The 13,890-nt window shown below is 41.3% G+C and overlaps 1 protein-coding gene across 2 annotated transcripts in view; it reads right to left on the bottom strand.

Moving 5' to 3' along the window:
• Window positions 1-13,890, bottom strand: part of CIT (citron rho-interacting serine/threonine kinase) — a 68,789-nt gene that overhangs the window by 1,176 nt on the left and 53,723 nt on the right. For both annotated transcript variants that reach the window (XM_065646219.1, XM_065646220.1), the window contains 19 exons: window positions 13,479-13,583; window positions 12,177-12,317; window positions 11,881-11,988; window positions 11,012-11,174; window positions 10,601-10,765; window positions 9,251-9,388; window positions 8,793-8,973; window positions 8,493-8,584; window positions 8,094-8,198; window positions 7,048-7,217; window positions 6,002-6,082; window positions 5,665-5,800; window positions 4,284-4,423; window positions 3,339-3,431; window positions 2,607-2,715; window positions 2,340-2,468; window positions 1,609-1,689; window positions 914-992; window positions 616-798 (listed from right to left, as the gene is read on the bottom strand). In XM_065646219.1, coding sequence (XP_065502291.1) covers window positions 616-798; window positions 914-992; window positions 1,609-1,689; window positions 2,340-2,468; window positions 2,607-2,715; window positions 3,339-3,431; window positions 4,284-4,423; window positions 5,665-5,800; window positions 6,002-6,082; window positions 7,048-7,217; window positions 8,094-8,198; window positions 8,493-8,584; window positions 8,793-8,973; window positions 9,251-9,388; window positions 10,601-10,765; window positions 11,012-11,174; window positions 11,881-11,988; window positions 12,177-12,317; window positions 13,479-13,583 — 2,399 coding nt within the window. The remainder of the gene's footprint in view (window positions 1-615; window positions 799-913; window positions 993-1,608; window positions 1,690-2,339; window positions 2,469-2,606; window positions 2,716-3,338; window positions 3,432-4,283; window positions 4,424-5,664; window positions 5,801-6,001; window positions 6,083-7,047; window positions 7,218-8,093; window positions 8,199-8,492; window positions 8,585-8,792; window positions 8,974-9,250; window positions 9,389-10,600; window positions 10,766-11,011; window positions 11,175-11,880; window positions 11,989-12,176; window positions 12,318-13,478; window positions 13,584-13,890) is intronic.

Genomic DNA, 13,890 nt, shown 5'->3' with positions numbered 1-13,890 from the left:
TTTCATGTATGTAAGCAGTATATTTTTACATGTTGAAGTGCACTAAAATGTAATATATGCCTTTTCACATAACAAAATTTTCAGTAGCTCCCAGTCAGGATGAGCTACAAGCCTCTGTGTCTCCATTTCCAATGCACAGTGGCACTATCAACCCCCATATTTATTCACCTGTCTCAAGTATCGCTGTGCTGCTGAGCAGATCGTATCACAGCTTCTCAGCACTGCGTTCCCTAAGGCATCCTCATTATTGAAGAGAAAGAGGCTTTAGAGATTGTTACAGTCAGGTGATGTTTAGTGGCCTGGCAATAGCATCTAAGCTCACCAAGCTTTGAAGTCACAGCTAAATCACAAGATAAAAGTAAAACAGCTGAAGATCACAAAGCATTTGTGGAGATTACCCATATTTTCCTACAGGTTAGTGTTTCTTTGCCTTATTGATTTTAAAACATCAGTGACTCTACTCCTTTTTCCATTCCAGCGTTATAATAATTGGGTAACATCAGCCTCTGTCTCTAAAAATGGATCAAGGGCATCCAACATCTTGGGGAAAAGCCATCTGGAGCAAAGTTTGCTCACGAGGTGCGCAAGGACCGTAACACGTGGACTTCATCATACCTGCGTGTAGCAGAAGAGCCTCTGTGGTGCTGTTCATTGTTGGTCTCCTTCACTAGATTGCCCTTACAGCAAATCACCCTTAATTTGTCTTGGTAGGAGGAGGCCAAGTAGATCGCGCCAGATGAAATTGCAGGCCCCAGATACCGTGGGTTTGGTATCTCCAAGTGGGCTCGTGCAGGAGTTCTGGGTAAAATTGCAGGAAAAAGTCTTTACAATGACAACACTGTCCCTTTTCCTGGGAAGTACACATGTTCTTGCAGCACGTGCTGTTCAGAGTAATGAGGAGAGAACAACTTACCCTAGAGAAGCTCGTGCCTGAATCTCAATTACTTCAAGGGAATTGAAATGGGTCACAAACAGGTAGGGCTCTCTGTAGGCTGAAGGAGCACCACAGAGGGAGGAAAAACAAAAAAATAAAATTAGCTGTTAGAAACTTCTAAAAAGCATCAGTGAACGCAACAGAGCCTCACAGCCCCTTGGAAAAAATAATGGAATATATTTTCTGTAATAAGACACAGACGCTATTACTAACTAGTTTCAAGATTAAAGAATTGTTGATTTGAAACTGTATCTCAAGAATTTTACTAACCAAAGTATCATGAAAAAGGCATTAAAAACAGACTACTAACTGAACAAAATCCCATCAGGTAGTGCAAAAAACCTGAGGGAATCACACTGACATTATATGTTCTTGACTGTTTCAGAAACTTCCAAGCATCGTTAAAAATTCCACTATCCAGTTCAGTCATTGTCAGACTAGGAACATTAAGAAAATATAACTTCAGTTTAGTTTTCCTCAAATGGCTTATACTTCAGAAGGTCTGCCATTTGGATTTATAATGACCTTCACCCATGGGAAATCTCCATAGTTTCTGGGAGACTTGGGAGAGGGAAAAGGAAGCAGAAGCACTGAGTGAAGAATATCCGTCCCACAAGGATGCTTCCCAGGTTCAGTAATTCCCATAATCCAGGTGAATGTCCCTCAACACCTACCAAAAGCTAAGGGCAAGCGATTCCATTTCAGGTCATCTGTCCGACTGCGTCTTCCATAGGAATCCACAAAAACACCAAACTCTGCCAAGAAAAGCAATGCCATGTCATGAGCATGTGCCTAAACCTTAGTCATTTATTTTTGGAGGGACAAAGGTGATTAACCCTGGGCTTTTTGACAGGGACACAGTGCCTTCTGTCTTGCAAAGCCTCGAGTGCTCCAGTTGACATTTCCATGACATTATGCTAGAGGGCCAACGAAAGCAGCTTTACAAACAAATAACACCCTCTTTTATTTCATCACAAGAAGATTAAAAAAATTCTCATCTGTCTGTATGGAAACCAGACAAAAGTACCAACATTAGAAAAGCCCTTAATGTTTTATCAGGATAATCACACACCTGTTTGCACTTAACATTGATTACAACCCCTTCGCTTTAGGTACCGAAGCCTATGTGTGGCAACTGATCCACAGGCGCCAAGAACTTGAAGCCAGAAGCACGATGACCAAAACCAGCAGCAAGAGCTACCGTAGTGCCAATACCCTGCGCATCTTACTGTTTAACCCACCACACACACAACCCTTCAGGGCTCTTAGATTCACAGCCTGCAACAAATATTCGTTACAGGTACTAGAAAGTTGTCTCTGTTCGGCTTTTCTTTCCAGCAGAATGGCAGTTCACGTATCAGAGAACAGATGTGGCGCAACAACTGCACAACCGCCCACCACTTACCATGGAAACACAGCAGATACTCCTCCCGCTGCCCCGTTGGGTTCACCTGGATGATACTGACTGGAAAACTGTTGGTGGAAGCAGCAAACACAGCAGAGGCCAAAGTGTGGTCATTTTTATCCAGAAACTCTGCAAAGAGAATGGACAAAAAGAGCTTGATCAGCAACAGCTTACTTTTTTTTTTTTTTCCCTAAACTGCTTTAGAAAAGCCCCACCAAAAAAAATCTGTGGAGTCACTTGGTGTGTTCCTCAGGAAATGTCTCCTACCTTCCAGCGTATACTGCTTCATCTCAATTTCGTAGAACTTGTTGGTTCCAATGATGATGCTGTAAGTGGTCAAATGGATGCAGCTGCAAGGCTCAGAGGTTTCGATCTCCTGCAAAACAGGCAAGTATGGACCAATATTAGTTCCCTATAACAGTTTACAGATTTTGCTTATTCTGGAAAACTATATATTGCCACATTTGTCTTTATAAAAGGGAGCTTTATAAAAGCTGTGCCGCGACAATCACTCCCTAGCCTGGAAGTCACCAGGAATCAGGGCAGCTGCTACCAAGTCTGATGGAAGATCCCAAGACAACTGCAGCAGGAGTGACCCCAGCCAAGTCCCAAACTCCGTATAACCCGCGGAGCAGAACTCTTGGCACCAGGCACGTCCGTCGCTGTGGTTCTCCCAACAGAAAGAATCAGCTCACTACAGCATCTCTGCTGTTAACACGTAAGAAATTAGCTTGATGGCTCCTTAAGCAAAAGGAAGACAAACAAACACAATCTTCCATCCTTCTTTGTACAACCTAACACATCCAACAATCACTGTTCTGTTCTGTGTCTCTTCAAATATGCCAGCTCTTATTAGAGGAAATTGCTGCCTACTCCAATTTTAGTGTGTGTTGCAATTTGTTATCATTTTAGCTGGCAAACAAATGTTCTTAGGCATGCAAAAAGAGATGTTTGCTCCAAAGCAAAGTCTTGGTGTAATATGTGAATTACCAAGCTTACCTTTCTGATACAGAACTTGCTCAAGCTCTCATTGTACCGCAGAACAACCACTTTATTGGGCATGGCTGCACATATACAAAGAGTGTTCTCAACCTGTAAGGATGATTACAAGCAGAGTTCAGGATGGTAATAAAGAATTCATTCTAACGCTGAGCGTGGGAAACAGATCTGAGTACCTCTTGCCACAAAAAGAACTTTGCAGAGATAAGCAAATACATTTTTAATAGGGTAGTTTTTGTGAGTTAGTGAAATAATAAAAGCCTCTTCACATTCTCAAAAGAGAACATGAATTTGAATTGCTTCTATGATTTCTTTTATACTTGAAAGAAGTTAATAAAAAATTAGGTTTTCCACAGAAAAATGTTTCATTAAAAGGGATAAGAAACTCAAACAGGTTAGGCCTAAATTTTAATCCCTGAAACTGTTACCTTAAACATCACTTTACTTTGACAAAAAATGGAATATCATTCATTTCAGTCTGTAGAAGGAACTGTTAATGAGAATTTATGCTGTGTATTCTATACTAAAACTAGGAACTAATGGAAATATCAAGTCTTATCAAGTGATGCAAACACCTAAATACATTTGCTGGCCTGGAAACTGTTAGATGACATTCAAGAACAAACAGTGGATGGAATTCACTAATTATAAATCTCAAACTTGAAGTCAACTGTGAGGAGGCAGTTATACTATAAGTTGTATTTCTTATTATGTAGCAGTGTAGGCTACACCATCACGTCATCCTGACTGGATTTATTCAGTACAGCAGTTGATCCTCCATACTGCCTCCAGCTCAGCTGCTCTTCAGCCCCTGTATGCTCCTTATTTGACGAAAAAGATTTAAAAGAAGAACACAGACCTTGGATTTGTTGTTAGTGAAATAAAGACGCTGATGTCATTAATATTAAACTACGTGCAGTCCGAAGGGAGGGAGCTGTGCCCTACCTTGCCAGCAGCAAACAGGTGACATCCTTTGACAGCCTCAAAGACATTTGGTGAGATATCGGGCTGGGCTGGGAGGTGAGACTGGGCTAGAGATTGCTTCACTTTCTTTACATCAACAAGACACAGAGCCCTTTCTTCTCCTGGAAACAAAAACGGTTACATTTCATCAAGGGAAAACTCTCTATTCTCTACAAAAGTCTGTTCTGTTACCTAAGCAGCAGCTTATCACCACAGGCCGTTACTGTGGTAACAGTCGCAAGGTACCACGTAGAATTCATTCTATATTATTCCTATTAAAAGTGAAACAGAAAATGTACAAAAACCCAACCACACAACAGACAGTAAATCCACTGGGAGAACAATCATTCTCTCTGAGGGTTATTAGTGTTGCTAAGGTCTAGTAGGTCACAGTGGCCTCATTAGGACACTACTCAAAATTAGCCAGGAAGTGTTAATTTACCCTGCAGAACATCTTTAGTAAAAGGTTCTTTGGCCTCTCTGTGCCACCAGAACTGGCTGTGGATTTCCGAGAAGTGCCCTAATAAACTGCGTTACAGACCAAGCGCAGTTCTTCTCAGAAGTCTAGCGACACACTGACATAGCTGCGTCCTTATTTTGTGTAAGATTTTATTTTTCCAGTTGCTTCTTTCTCTACCACCCTGAAACAAATAAAGCTTAAATCTTTACATGGGGGAAAATGGAGAACAAACAGAACAAGACAAAGGATTTGCCTTTCATTCCCTACAAATGTCATATAGACACTTGATAATTTGGGCTTTCAGATGAAGATAGACCCTGATGTTCAGCATGCCCACATCAGTGTGGGACTGATTATGTCTGGAAAACCACAGATGGAGAGATTAAAGCTGGTGTTTCTTTCATAAGGGAATCGTAAACAAACCATGAAAGAAGCCTCAATTTTGTTACATAGATTAGAGTTTAGAGCAAGAGAGTTGTTGGCCCTAGGCCACAGCGATGACATCCTCATCCTCAAATGGTTAACTATGTCAAAAAGAAAGGTTTAGGAAGAGACAAGCTCACTAATCAGCTCAACACTTGTTAAATTGAACTTAAAATGACGACTAACCCCAAAACTGGGAATGTTTTCTCTCTGGTGCCTCCCTCCCTCAGCTCTGGAAACTGAGAAATCACTCTCTCGTGAAGGTTTAACTGAGCCTTCATTCACATATTCACAATTACAGGAAAAGCTCAGACAATACTGTGTTAACCACAGAAATTGATTCCTGACAATAAACTGACTCAAAAAAGAAAAAAATCCTGTACTGACTCTACAGGAAAGCCTGGCCCTCTGGCAGCGCAGTCCTCCCGGTGGTACAAAGCAATTCCACACGCTTTGTGCAGCACAAAGAGCAGCACGTACCTGCTATCATGAGTAGCTTCTCCAGATCCTTGATGAGGTGAATTTGGAAGACGGCACCCATTCCTGGGATGTGCGTTAAGGAATTCTTCAGTACATTCAGGGCATAGAGACCTTCTTCTGCACCCACCAGTACTACCTGCAGTGACAACAGGAGAAAATAAAATTAGCACCACGTGAGGAGAACAAGGAATGCTGCAAGAGCAAACCTGGACAATACTGTTTACCAGTGAAGAGAAAAAGCAAACAAGCATGTGGTTACACACATTGCTCTTCAGATACCGTTTCTATGAATGAAACATCCAATGCTCTGCAAGGCCCAGCTGAACATCGTCATTACCTGGTCACTGAAGGGCATTGTGCAATTTATATCCAAACGGTCTTCACCCTCCAGCTTCAGCAGGGAGTTGCCAAGCAATTTCTGCAAATGACAAAAAGATTTTGTTGTTGTTGTTGAGTTAATCTTTATTAGTATTTTAACAATGTAAGGTCATCATTTCAGACAGGCAAAAAGCTTGGCACAGATTTCTTTATCTCAGAAAGCTAAATATTGCAGGGGTACCACCTACAAAAGAATTAATAAACTGTTATCTACCTGAAACACAGGCAAACCGATCAGAATTAACCTAAGCTCAGACAGAGCCTATTGCCATCCCTATCCTTTCCATTCCCCTCAGTCTCCTGCAATGAAGCACTGACATTTTCCTAGGGGAAGGATTAAAAAGAGTCCAAATGTTGGTGGGAGGATGTATTTTCCTCAGAGACAACGGGAATGCCAGCATGAGGAAAGAGATGATTTCCTGCTAGTCAGATATTCCCTTCTCCAGCACTAACATTCTAATATGCAATGCCATAGAATCAAATCTCCCTTTATCAGAAAACAGAACTATCAGTGCATCAGTGATGAAAAAGGCTATGCAAAACCAAAACAAATCCATTTAACCTCTTATGAGAAATAAAACTTAAACTAAAAACCACACACAGCCCCCCCCAAGAAACAAAAAAAACCCGACTCTGTAGGAATGGGAGGGGAGGGAGCTTTTTGCTTCTTTTCCTTTCTTTCTTGGTTTGCTCACTCAATGTGGTACATTATGAGATTGTATTTAAACCATGTCCTAACTGCTCTTCCGTTTTTGTTTGCTGGAATTACAGACAGATAATTTTGGGATCCTCTTACTACACTCCCCGAGGCTAAAGAAGGGGATTATAACATAATGCATCAGTCTCACCACAAACTAGTTTCCTGGTACTCAGTTTGTACTTCATAAGCAGAAGTAATAACTTACCTTCAGTTAAACCTCAGTATGTCAAATACCGAAAAATCATTTTTCAAAACTCTGCTCCCTCCCAGAATATTTTATTATTAAATGAAACTTTGATACTCACAGCATCAGCCTCAGCTTTTTCTCTGGAAACTCTCCCACCTGCCACTATTGATTCCAGTGCTGTGACCCAGCGCTGTTTGTCAGGGAAGCTGGGTGCTAACAGGTAGAGTGTTCTACCAGGCCAGCAAGTGGTGTGTGGATGAGACTCCAATTTTAGGATATATGGCACATCTGAGATGTTATATAGATAGAATAAGACTTAGATTAGTTTTTGGAATATTGTCAGTGGACTTAAAATCAACACCTTTCAGCCTCATTGGAGAGAAGTCGTATTTAACATGAAGTGTTACCATGGCAATTTATACATAGGTTTCTCCTTTACAGGTCCTGCACAGCCCAGCTACTTAAAGCTAAATATTAGCTGGATGTATGCAAACCATACGTACAACGCTGTCTGTACTAAATAAAAATAATATATTGCCTTTTATTCAAAAGAGAAAGAAATACCATTGTAAAAAAAAATACAAAACCAGTCACTTGACTAAAGTTTTCCCTGTACTGTTCAAGAAAAATCTGTAAAAATTGGTTATGGAAACCTTTGTTGTTAACAATCTGTATCCTTTAATGTCAAAGTCAAGACATACATGATCTTTTCATCAGTTCTATTCAATACATACAAATCAAAACATCAACATTTTTTCATAATAAGAGACTGTATACACCCCGCAGTATTTCTAAGTTAATGACTTTCTGGTGAGAGCACAACGGTGGCAAGAGTTACGACACTTCACACTTGATAGAAAGCATTAAGAGAAGAAATGTAAATAAACAGAGTGCTTTTAAGTATGTTACAAAACTCTTGAAATTTACTTCCATTTGGCTTGATGATTATTATTCACAGTTCAACGACCATGACAGAAGCAATCACCTATGTGCATCTAAATCTACATGACTGACCTATTCACCTAATTCAAATAGAGGTAACCTCAAAATTACACAGTTACAGAGTGAAAGTTAAAGAGAGAAAATGCTGTTCAGCCAAACAGAATGCCAGCTGATGGCAAGCCAGAGGAAATCCCTTTGACCTCAGCTACATAAGATTCTCACCTGTCTTTGCTGTATTGGTAAGTTCAGTAGCTCCTACAGCTCCGTGAACTGTTACGTCACCGTCAGGAAGGCAGAGCTCAAACTCCTCCAGAGGCCTCTGTCCAGCTGCAGGGAGAACAGGGAGATGCATTAGGAAAGAAGAACTAACAAGTAAATAGCAAAAAAAATAATTGCGATAGCAAAATAAGCAGATACACGCTGTTTGTTTCACAGCTGGATTTGTACGACATACCAACTAGTACAACCGTTAAGGATTTGGAAAAGCAACAGTGTTGCCTTGTTACAGAAGATTTAGCTCAATTAGGTATGGCCACAGCAAACAGTAACATCTTTAAACCTCTCAACTCAAACAATTTCTGAAGATTATAAAAAATGTTCTTCCTAGAAATGCTAAGTTACCTTCTCTTGCTTCTGCATCATAAATGAGCACTTTCGTTCCCTCCAGGACAATATACTTCCTGTCCCAGCCCTGTTGCCCACGTTTATTATTCCTGAAGAAAACAAGCACAAAGTCATATTGGATTTTCTGCCTGAATTCTGAATAAAACAATCACACAACTCTTAGAAAGGCAAACTTCAGTGGTAAGAATTAATTGTAACGGGCATGTACCGATTACCACATTGTAAGAGCCAGGATAATATAAGGATCTGTTCCAAATGTTTCAGCACCTGACATGGCACCAAGATTCATGTTCGTACCTTGGCACTTTCATCCATCCTTCAAGACGCAGACTGCTGCTTGGCTCCTTCAGCTGCAGACCGGGAGAATTCATTTTATCCCGGCAGAATGCTTCAGAGAAGTGCGTGGCATATTCTGCTGGCAGTCCACAAGTGGCTGGCAAGCAAGTTGAGCATTTTGGGTGACACATCACCTGGCATTCTGACAAAAGGACAGAGGAAAAACTTCTGTTAAATGACAAAAAAATCATGACACAGCTGCCTCAACTTCTAACCCACAAAGCCCAGCTTTTCCAAGAATCATCTTCTACTCTAAACCATCACATGTTTTCTAATGTAGAATGTTTGCACCAACTAGTTTCAAAGTCTTCATACTCAGGTCTTTCTTCAGCTTTCACTGCAAATCTGTTCTAGGCAGCTGACGCTTTTTCATTCTACCGTCCAGTTACACTTGGTTTATACGCACACTCCGCTCTTACCGAGACATTTAGATGCTTGCCGTCCAAAGTGCACTGTATCCAGACACACAGCACATTTTGTTGCTCTCATATTTAGCCCCACATTAAAACGATGTGGGATATTATGATGCATTCGCTCTTTCAGGCGTCGGCTGTACTCTGGAAGGGACAAAATTTATTATCAGGGTGAAAACTGTGATAGGGATGAAAATTATCATAAGTTTTGACATATTAAGGCCAAGGTAATAAACAGTGATTACATTTCTCCATCAAAGCCCTGCTGAATGCAGACACTGCCTATTTTCCTTCGCAGTCTGCAAATCTAAAGCTACATTAACACCTGAGTAATTACCTTATCAGACGAGCAGAATGTGCCGCTTGAGAAGACTGTGGCACTGAAATGGCCAAAGTTTGCTGTAGCAAGATTATGTCAAGCAATACATCTAAGTTTCAGGTCTGAACCCAGCTCCAATTCCTACAATGTGCTAAACTAATCTCTCAGTTTTGCTTACAGCCAACAAACCCTTCAACACCTGTACTGCTATGATCAACACAGCGCTGGCCACCTTCATGGCAGCCACCAGCGCCAGCATCTCTTAAAGCATATATACATCTATACTGACACAGTTTATCTTTCAAGGCGTTATCACATACTGGTGAACATGATTCTCCTCCCTGCCCATGATCTGCCCCAGGGACACCTCCCCACCTCAATGTCACGCACCCATCCAGCACCCTGTGTCTCCCCAGCTGTCTGTGATGGTTGGACCAGTTTGTGGGCTTTTTCCAGCTACAGGCTGGAGGTTTTAGTTCAGAGTCTCTCTGGAATACTGGTTAACTAAGAATAACTGAGCAGAGCCCTCAGTCCTTTAACTTTTTTCTGATGATCCTCTTCCCTCCATTCTCAAGGATATGGAAGGGTATCCCCTTTTTCTAGTTAATATGATATCAATGTGGTCCTTGACCCAGTATCCTTTTATGCCTAACTGAAGACTTTTCCCTTTACCAAAAGACTTGATAGAATCTTTCTGCTCAGCAGAATCACTCCTCCATCTAGACAAGTAAAAATGTAAGTGCTAAGGAAACAGCCATAAATCCTTTTGATCAATGCAGAGAGTAGTACAGAAACACACTCCTTTTAAATAAACATGCTCTTAAAAGAATTCATACCAGTCATTACTTTATTGTTGAAGTTTTCAGAATTAAATTACGTAGTCCAAACAGAGAATTTTAAACAAAAAACTAAAGCAAAATATCCCTATCATAAAAAAATCTGGGTTTGAAATTGGAAAAAAAAAAAAAAAAAGAAGAGAGACAGCATTGAAATAGCAGACAGAAAACCACAAACAGAACAGTTCACCCAGAACGTACCCTCCGGTGTGGAAGATTCCTTCCTGCGGCTGGAGGGCGGAGCGAGCAAACTGATGGGAGTGGGCTGGTGCTCTGGCGAGCGGACTATGGCAGACATGATGATCTGCTGCCTGGCTGTGGCTGGCGTGGATGGATGAGGGTGGTCTGATATTTTCCGATGAGCGGCTACAGACAAGATAAATGCCACTCGTTAACATAACCGATATGAAACACGAGTTCACAGCAGTGGTTCTGTGTAACCATTCAGTGGTTACCACCCACAGAAAAAAGTGTAGCCTTACTGCATCTTCACAGCAGTAGATAAGAATTAAACAACATATGTTATTGCTATGGCGGCACACAATTAAAGGCACGGTTTCAGACCAAAAACGTGTGTCTCCTTCCAGATTCACCTTTTCTGTTAACCCCTACCTTCTTCACGAGCAGATCTGAGTTCAATGCGTGTTTTCTGTAGAGCCTCCTCCAGCTCAGCAGAACGAGCCTTCTCCTTCTCCAGTGCCACTTTCAGCTCATTGTATTGCAGGGGAACCTGTGTGGGTAAAGAAGGGTCCTCTTTCCGCCGACTAAACAGGCCCTAGCAACAGAAACACACAGACAACTCCTAACTCCTAGTAAGAGATGGCTTAAACTAGGCACAGTGCAACTAGCTAGTGGCAGCCCGGCCAGAGGGCCTAATGGCAATTCTGATATGCGTAAGGATGGACTTTTAGTTCATACTGGCACTGGAGAGAAAATGTTGAGATATGGATTAAAGAGGGACATACGTTACCTGTTAGCACTCACACCTTGAGTTTCCGAAAGCATCTAAACAGAGGATCTCAAAATAGGTGGTTAAAATTAAATTACTTAATTCAAAATAACAGAAAGGCTTATGACAAAGATGTGACACAAGTCACACTGCCTGACTAGTCAATCCTATGCTGTAACTACAAGACAACCACTCTAGATACAACATATGCTCATATGTACGTACATACTTACCATTAAAAAAAAACAAAAACAAAACAAAAACACAGTTAAAATTCTGTATTCCTACAGCCTCACTGGTGTGTAGCTACTGGGTTGTGATTAAGTTTTGTAGGCATAACGAAATACTGGAAAAGCAACAAAGAGTAAATTCTGCGTAGTAACATTCGCGTTCAGTGACTCAGAATGCTCTTAAATGAGGACGCATTTGTGTTACACAAAGAAAGATAAGACAGAATATTATGAATACACAGCACATAACTAATTACAAAACCACCATTTGATTCTATGCCTCTCCAACCTTTTTCACCCACCTTTTTCTTTTTTGCTGGTTGGTCCATCTTTGCCTGCAGGAAATCAATGAGTTTTGTTTGCTGAGAAATAGTGCCCTCCATTTTCACTTTTTCATGGGAATAGAGAACCTGTGAACCACGCACACACATAGAAATTTAATCTTTACAGAAGAAACAGAAAACTCAGTATCAGAATAGGGCTAAAAATAGTCAATGGGAAGTGTCACACAGAAACGGCGGATCACATCCCAACGCCCCACAGGGAGGGGGTGTCAGGATGGGGAACACAGTCCTGCCCACTGTTTCCTCACCCTCACCTGAATGTTTTCCAGCTGATATTCCAGGTCACTCCTTTCTGTTTTCAGAAGATCTGCTCGATCTAGAGCCTCTTGCAGACCTTGCGTTAGGCGGAAGATGTGATTCTTTTGCAGATCCATTTGCTGCTGCAGCTTTGCCTGCTGTTAACAGGAAAACAAAGGCCAGTGTTTTGGTTTGGTTGTTTGCTTGTTTTTAAAGAAAAGCTATTAAATGTTATCGCTTCTTGTAAAATCTGCACCATTTCGGAAGTTAAACATAAACACACAATTCTTTAAAGGCTGGAAAATTACCATATTCTAGAAGTTTTCCTTCCTTTCAGAACACGTTATGGCTAAACAAGCATTTCTATGTAGTGTATTTATATTAATTTGCAGCAACGCCATTTCTTTCAACTGCATGTTCCAGTTATTTGCCTTTTAGAGCATTTTAAATTTTTTAACTGCTGATAAGACTGCACATGCAGAAAGAATTTCTCAATGCCATTTTCTCAAGTTCTCTGTACAATCACCAGAAGCCACCTCAGTTCTTCGTAATAAAAGAAAAAAAATTCTTTCCTATAAACCAGGATAAACTCCTTCCTCTATAGTTACATGAGATAAGGAAAATTATGTCCAATTGTTTGCATCTTTGTCTCCAACTAAGAACAGAAAAGGGCACATCATAAACTACTCCCAATTCTTTCTGGTTTTATACTTTCTTGATGAGAAAGTCCCTGAGTGTGAAAACCATTAACGCTCATATGTTATGAAGCAAGCACCAGAAATCTTTTACCATGAAGCGTAATGGAGTTCTCAGCTCTGGGATGACTTGTCAGTACCCCAAGTACACCAAAAGGCTCTAATTGCCCTGTCTAATCACCTGTCGCCACCCTTCCCCCAAAATCCTCCTCTGCAACCTCTTCCCACGCTGCCCAGCTCCGGCTGCTGCATCCAGTGTCTCGCGGAGATGGTGCAGGTGTGTAACCTTGGACCAGGCTTCTGTGAACCAAGCTCAACTATGACCAAAGAGCTGTGAGAAGCCTCACCTGTGGCCGCTCCCCCCCAGCACATTGGCTCAGAGCTGGTTTTAAGCTATAGCCCTTGGTCTGCTCAGAGCCCTTGAGGAGCAGTTTTCACTTGTACTGCTCCCCGACATGGCTGCAAGCTTTGTGAAGTTTTAAGCAAAAAAAAAAACCCTCCAGCTTCAATAATCTCCCCAGTTATGCAGAAGAAAGCTGGATGTGTAACACTGCTGATCACACAACTTCCCCCCATCAAGAGGTGGAACCTTCTTGTGAAGTTCTAATTGATGTCCAAGGTTACCTCCTCCAGAAGCCTCTGCTTGAGCTCCCTTTCTGTCTCAAGCTTCTGTTGTAAACTGCGTGCATTCATCTCCAACATGGCATGTTTCTTCTCCAGGTCATTGAGCTAGGCAGGTGGGACAGATGGTCAGAATAACATCGCACACTAATAAAGATAGCATCCCACAATCTTAAAGTCCAGCTTCACCAAGCACACACTGAAGAAAACTGATATAACTATCCTTTTCTTACTATAAGGGGGAAAACCAACCAAACATTTTGCTAAGCCATTGCTCAAATGCAGATATCGAGTTATTGAAGGACTTCAGTGTACGCTCCAGGCACCACAGGCTGCTTTCTGCTTTAGTCCTTTTCAAAAGGAAATCCGAGGTCTTTGGCTTGAAGATAGAATTCTATTCTATGACCTCCAGTCT

Source organism: Caloenas nicobarica, chromosome 16 (assembly GCF_036013445.1).
Source record: "Caloenas nicobarica isolate bCalNic1 chromosome 16, bCalNic1.hap1, whole genome shotgun sequence".
Classification (NCBI taxonomy): domain Eukaryota; kingdom Metazoa; phylum Chordata; class Aves; order Columbiformes; family Columbidae; genus Caloenas; species Caloenas nicobarica.
This window is presented reverse-complemented; position numbering and strand designations above follow the sequence as displayed.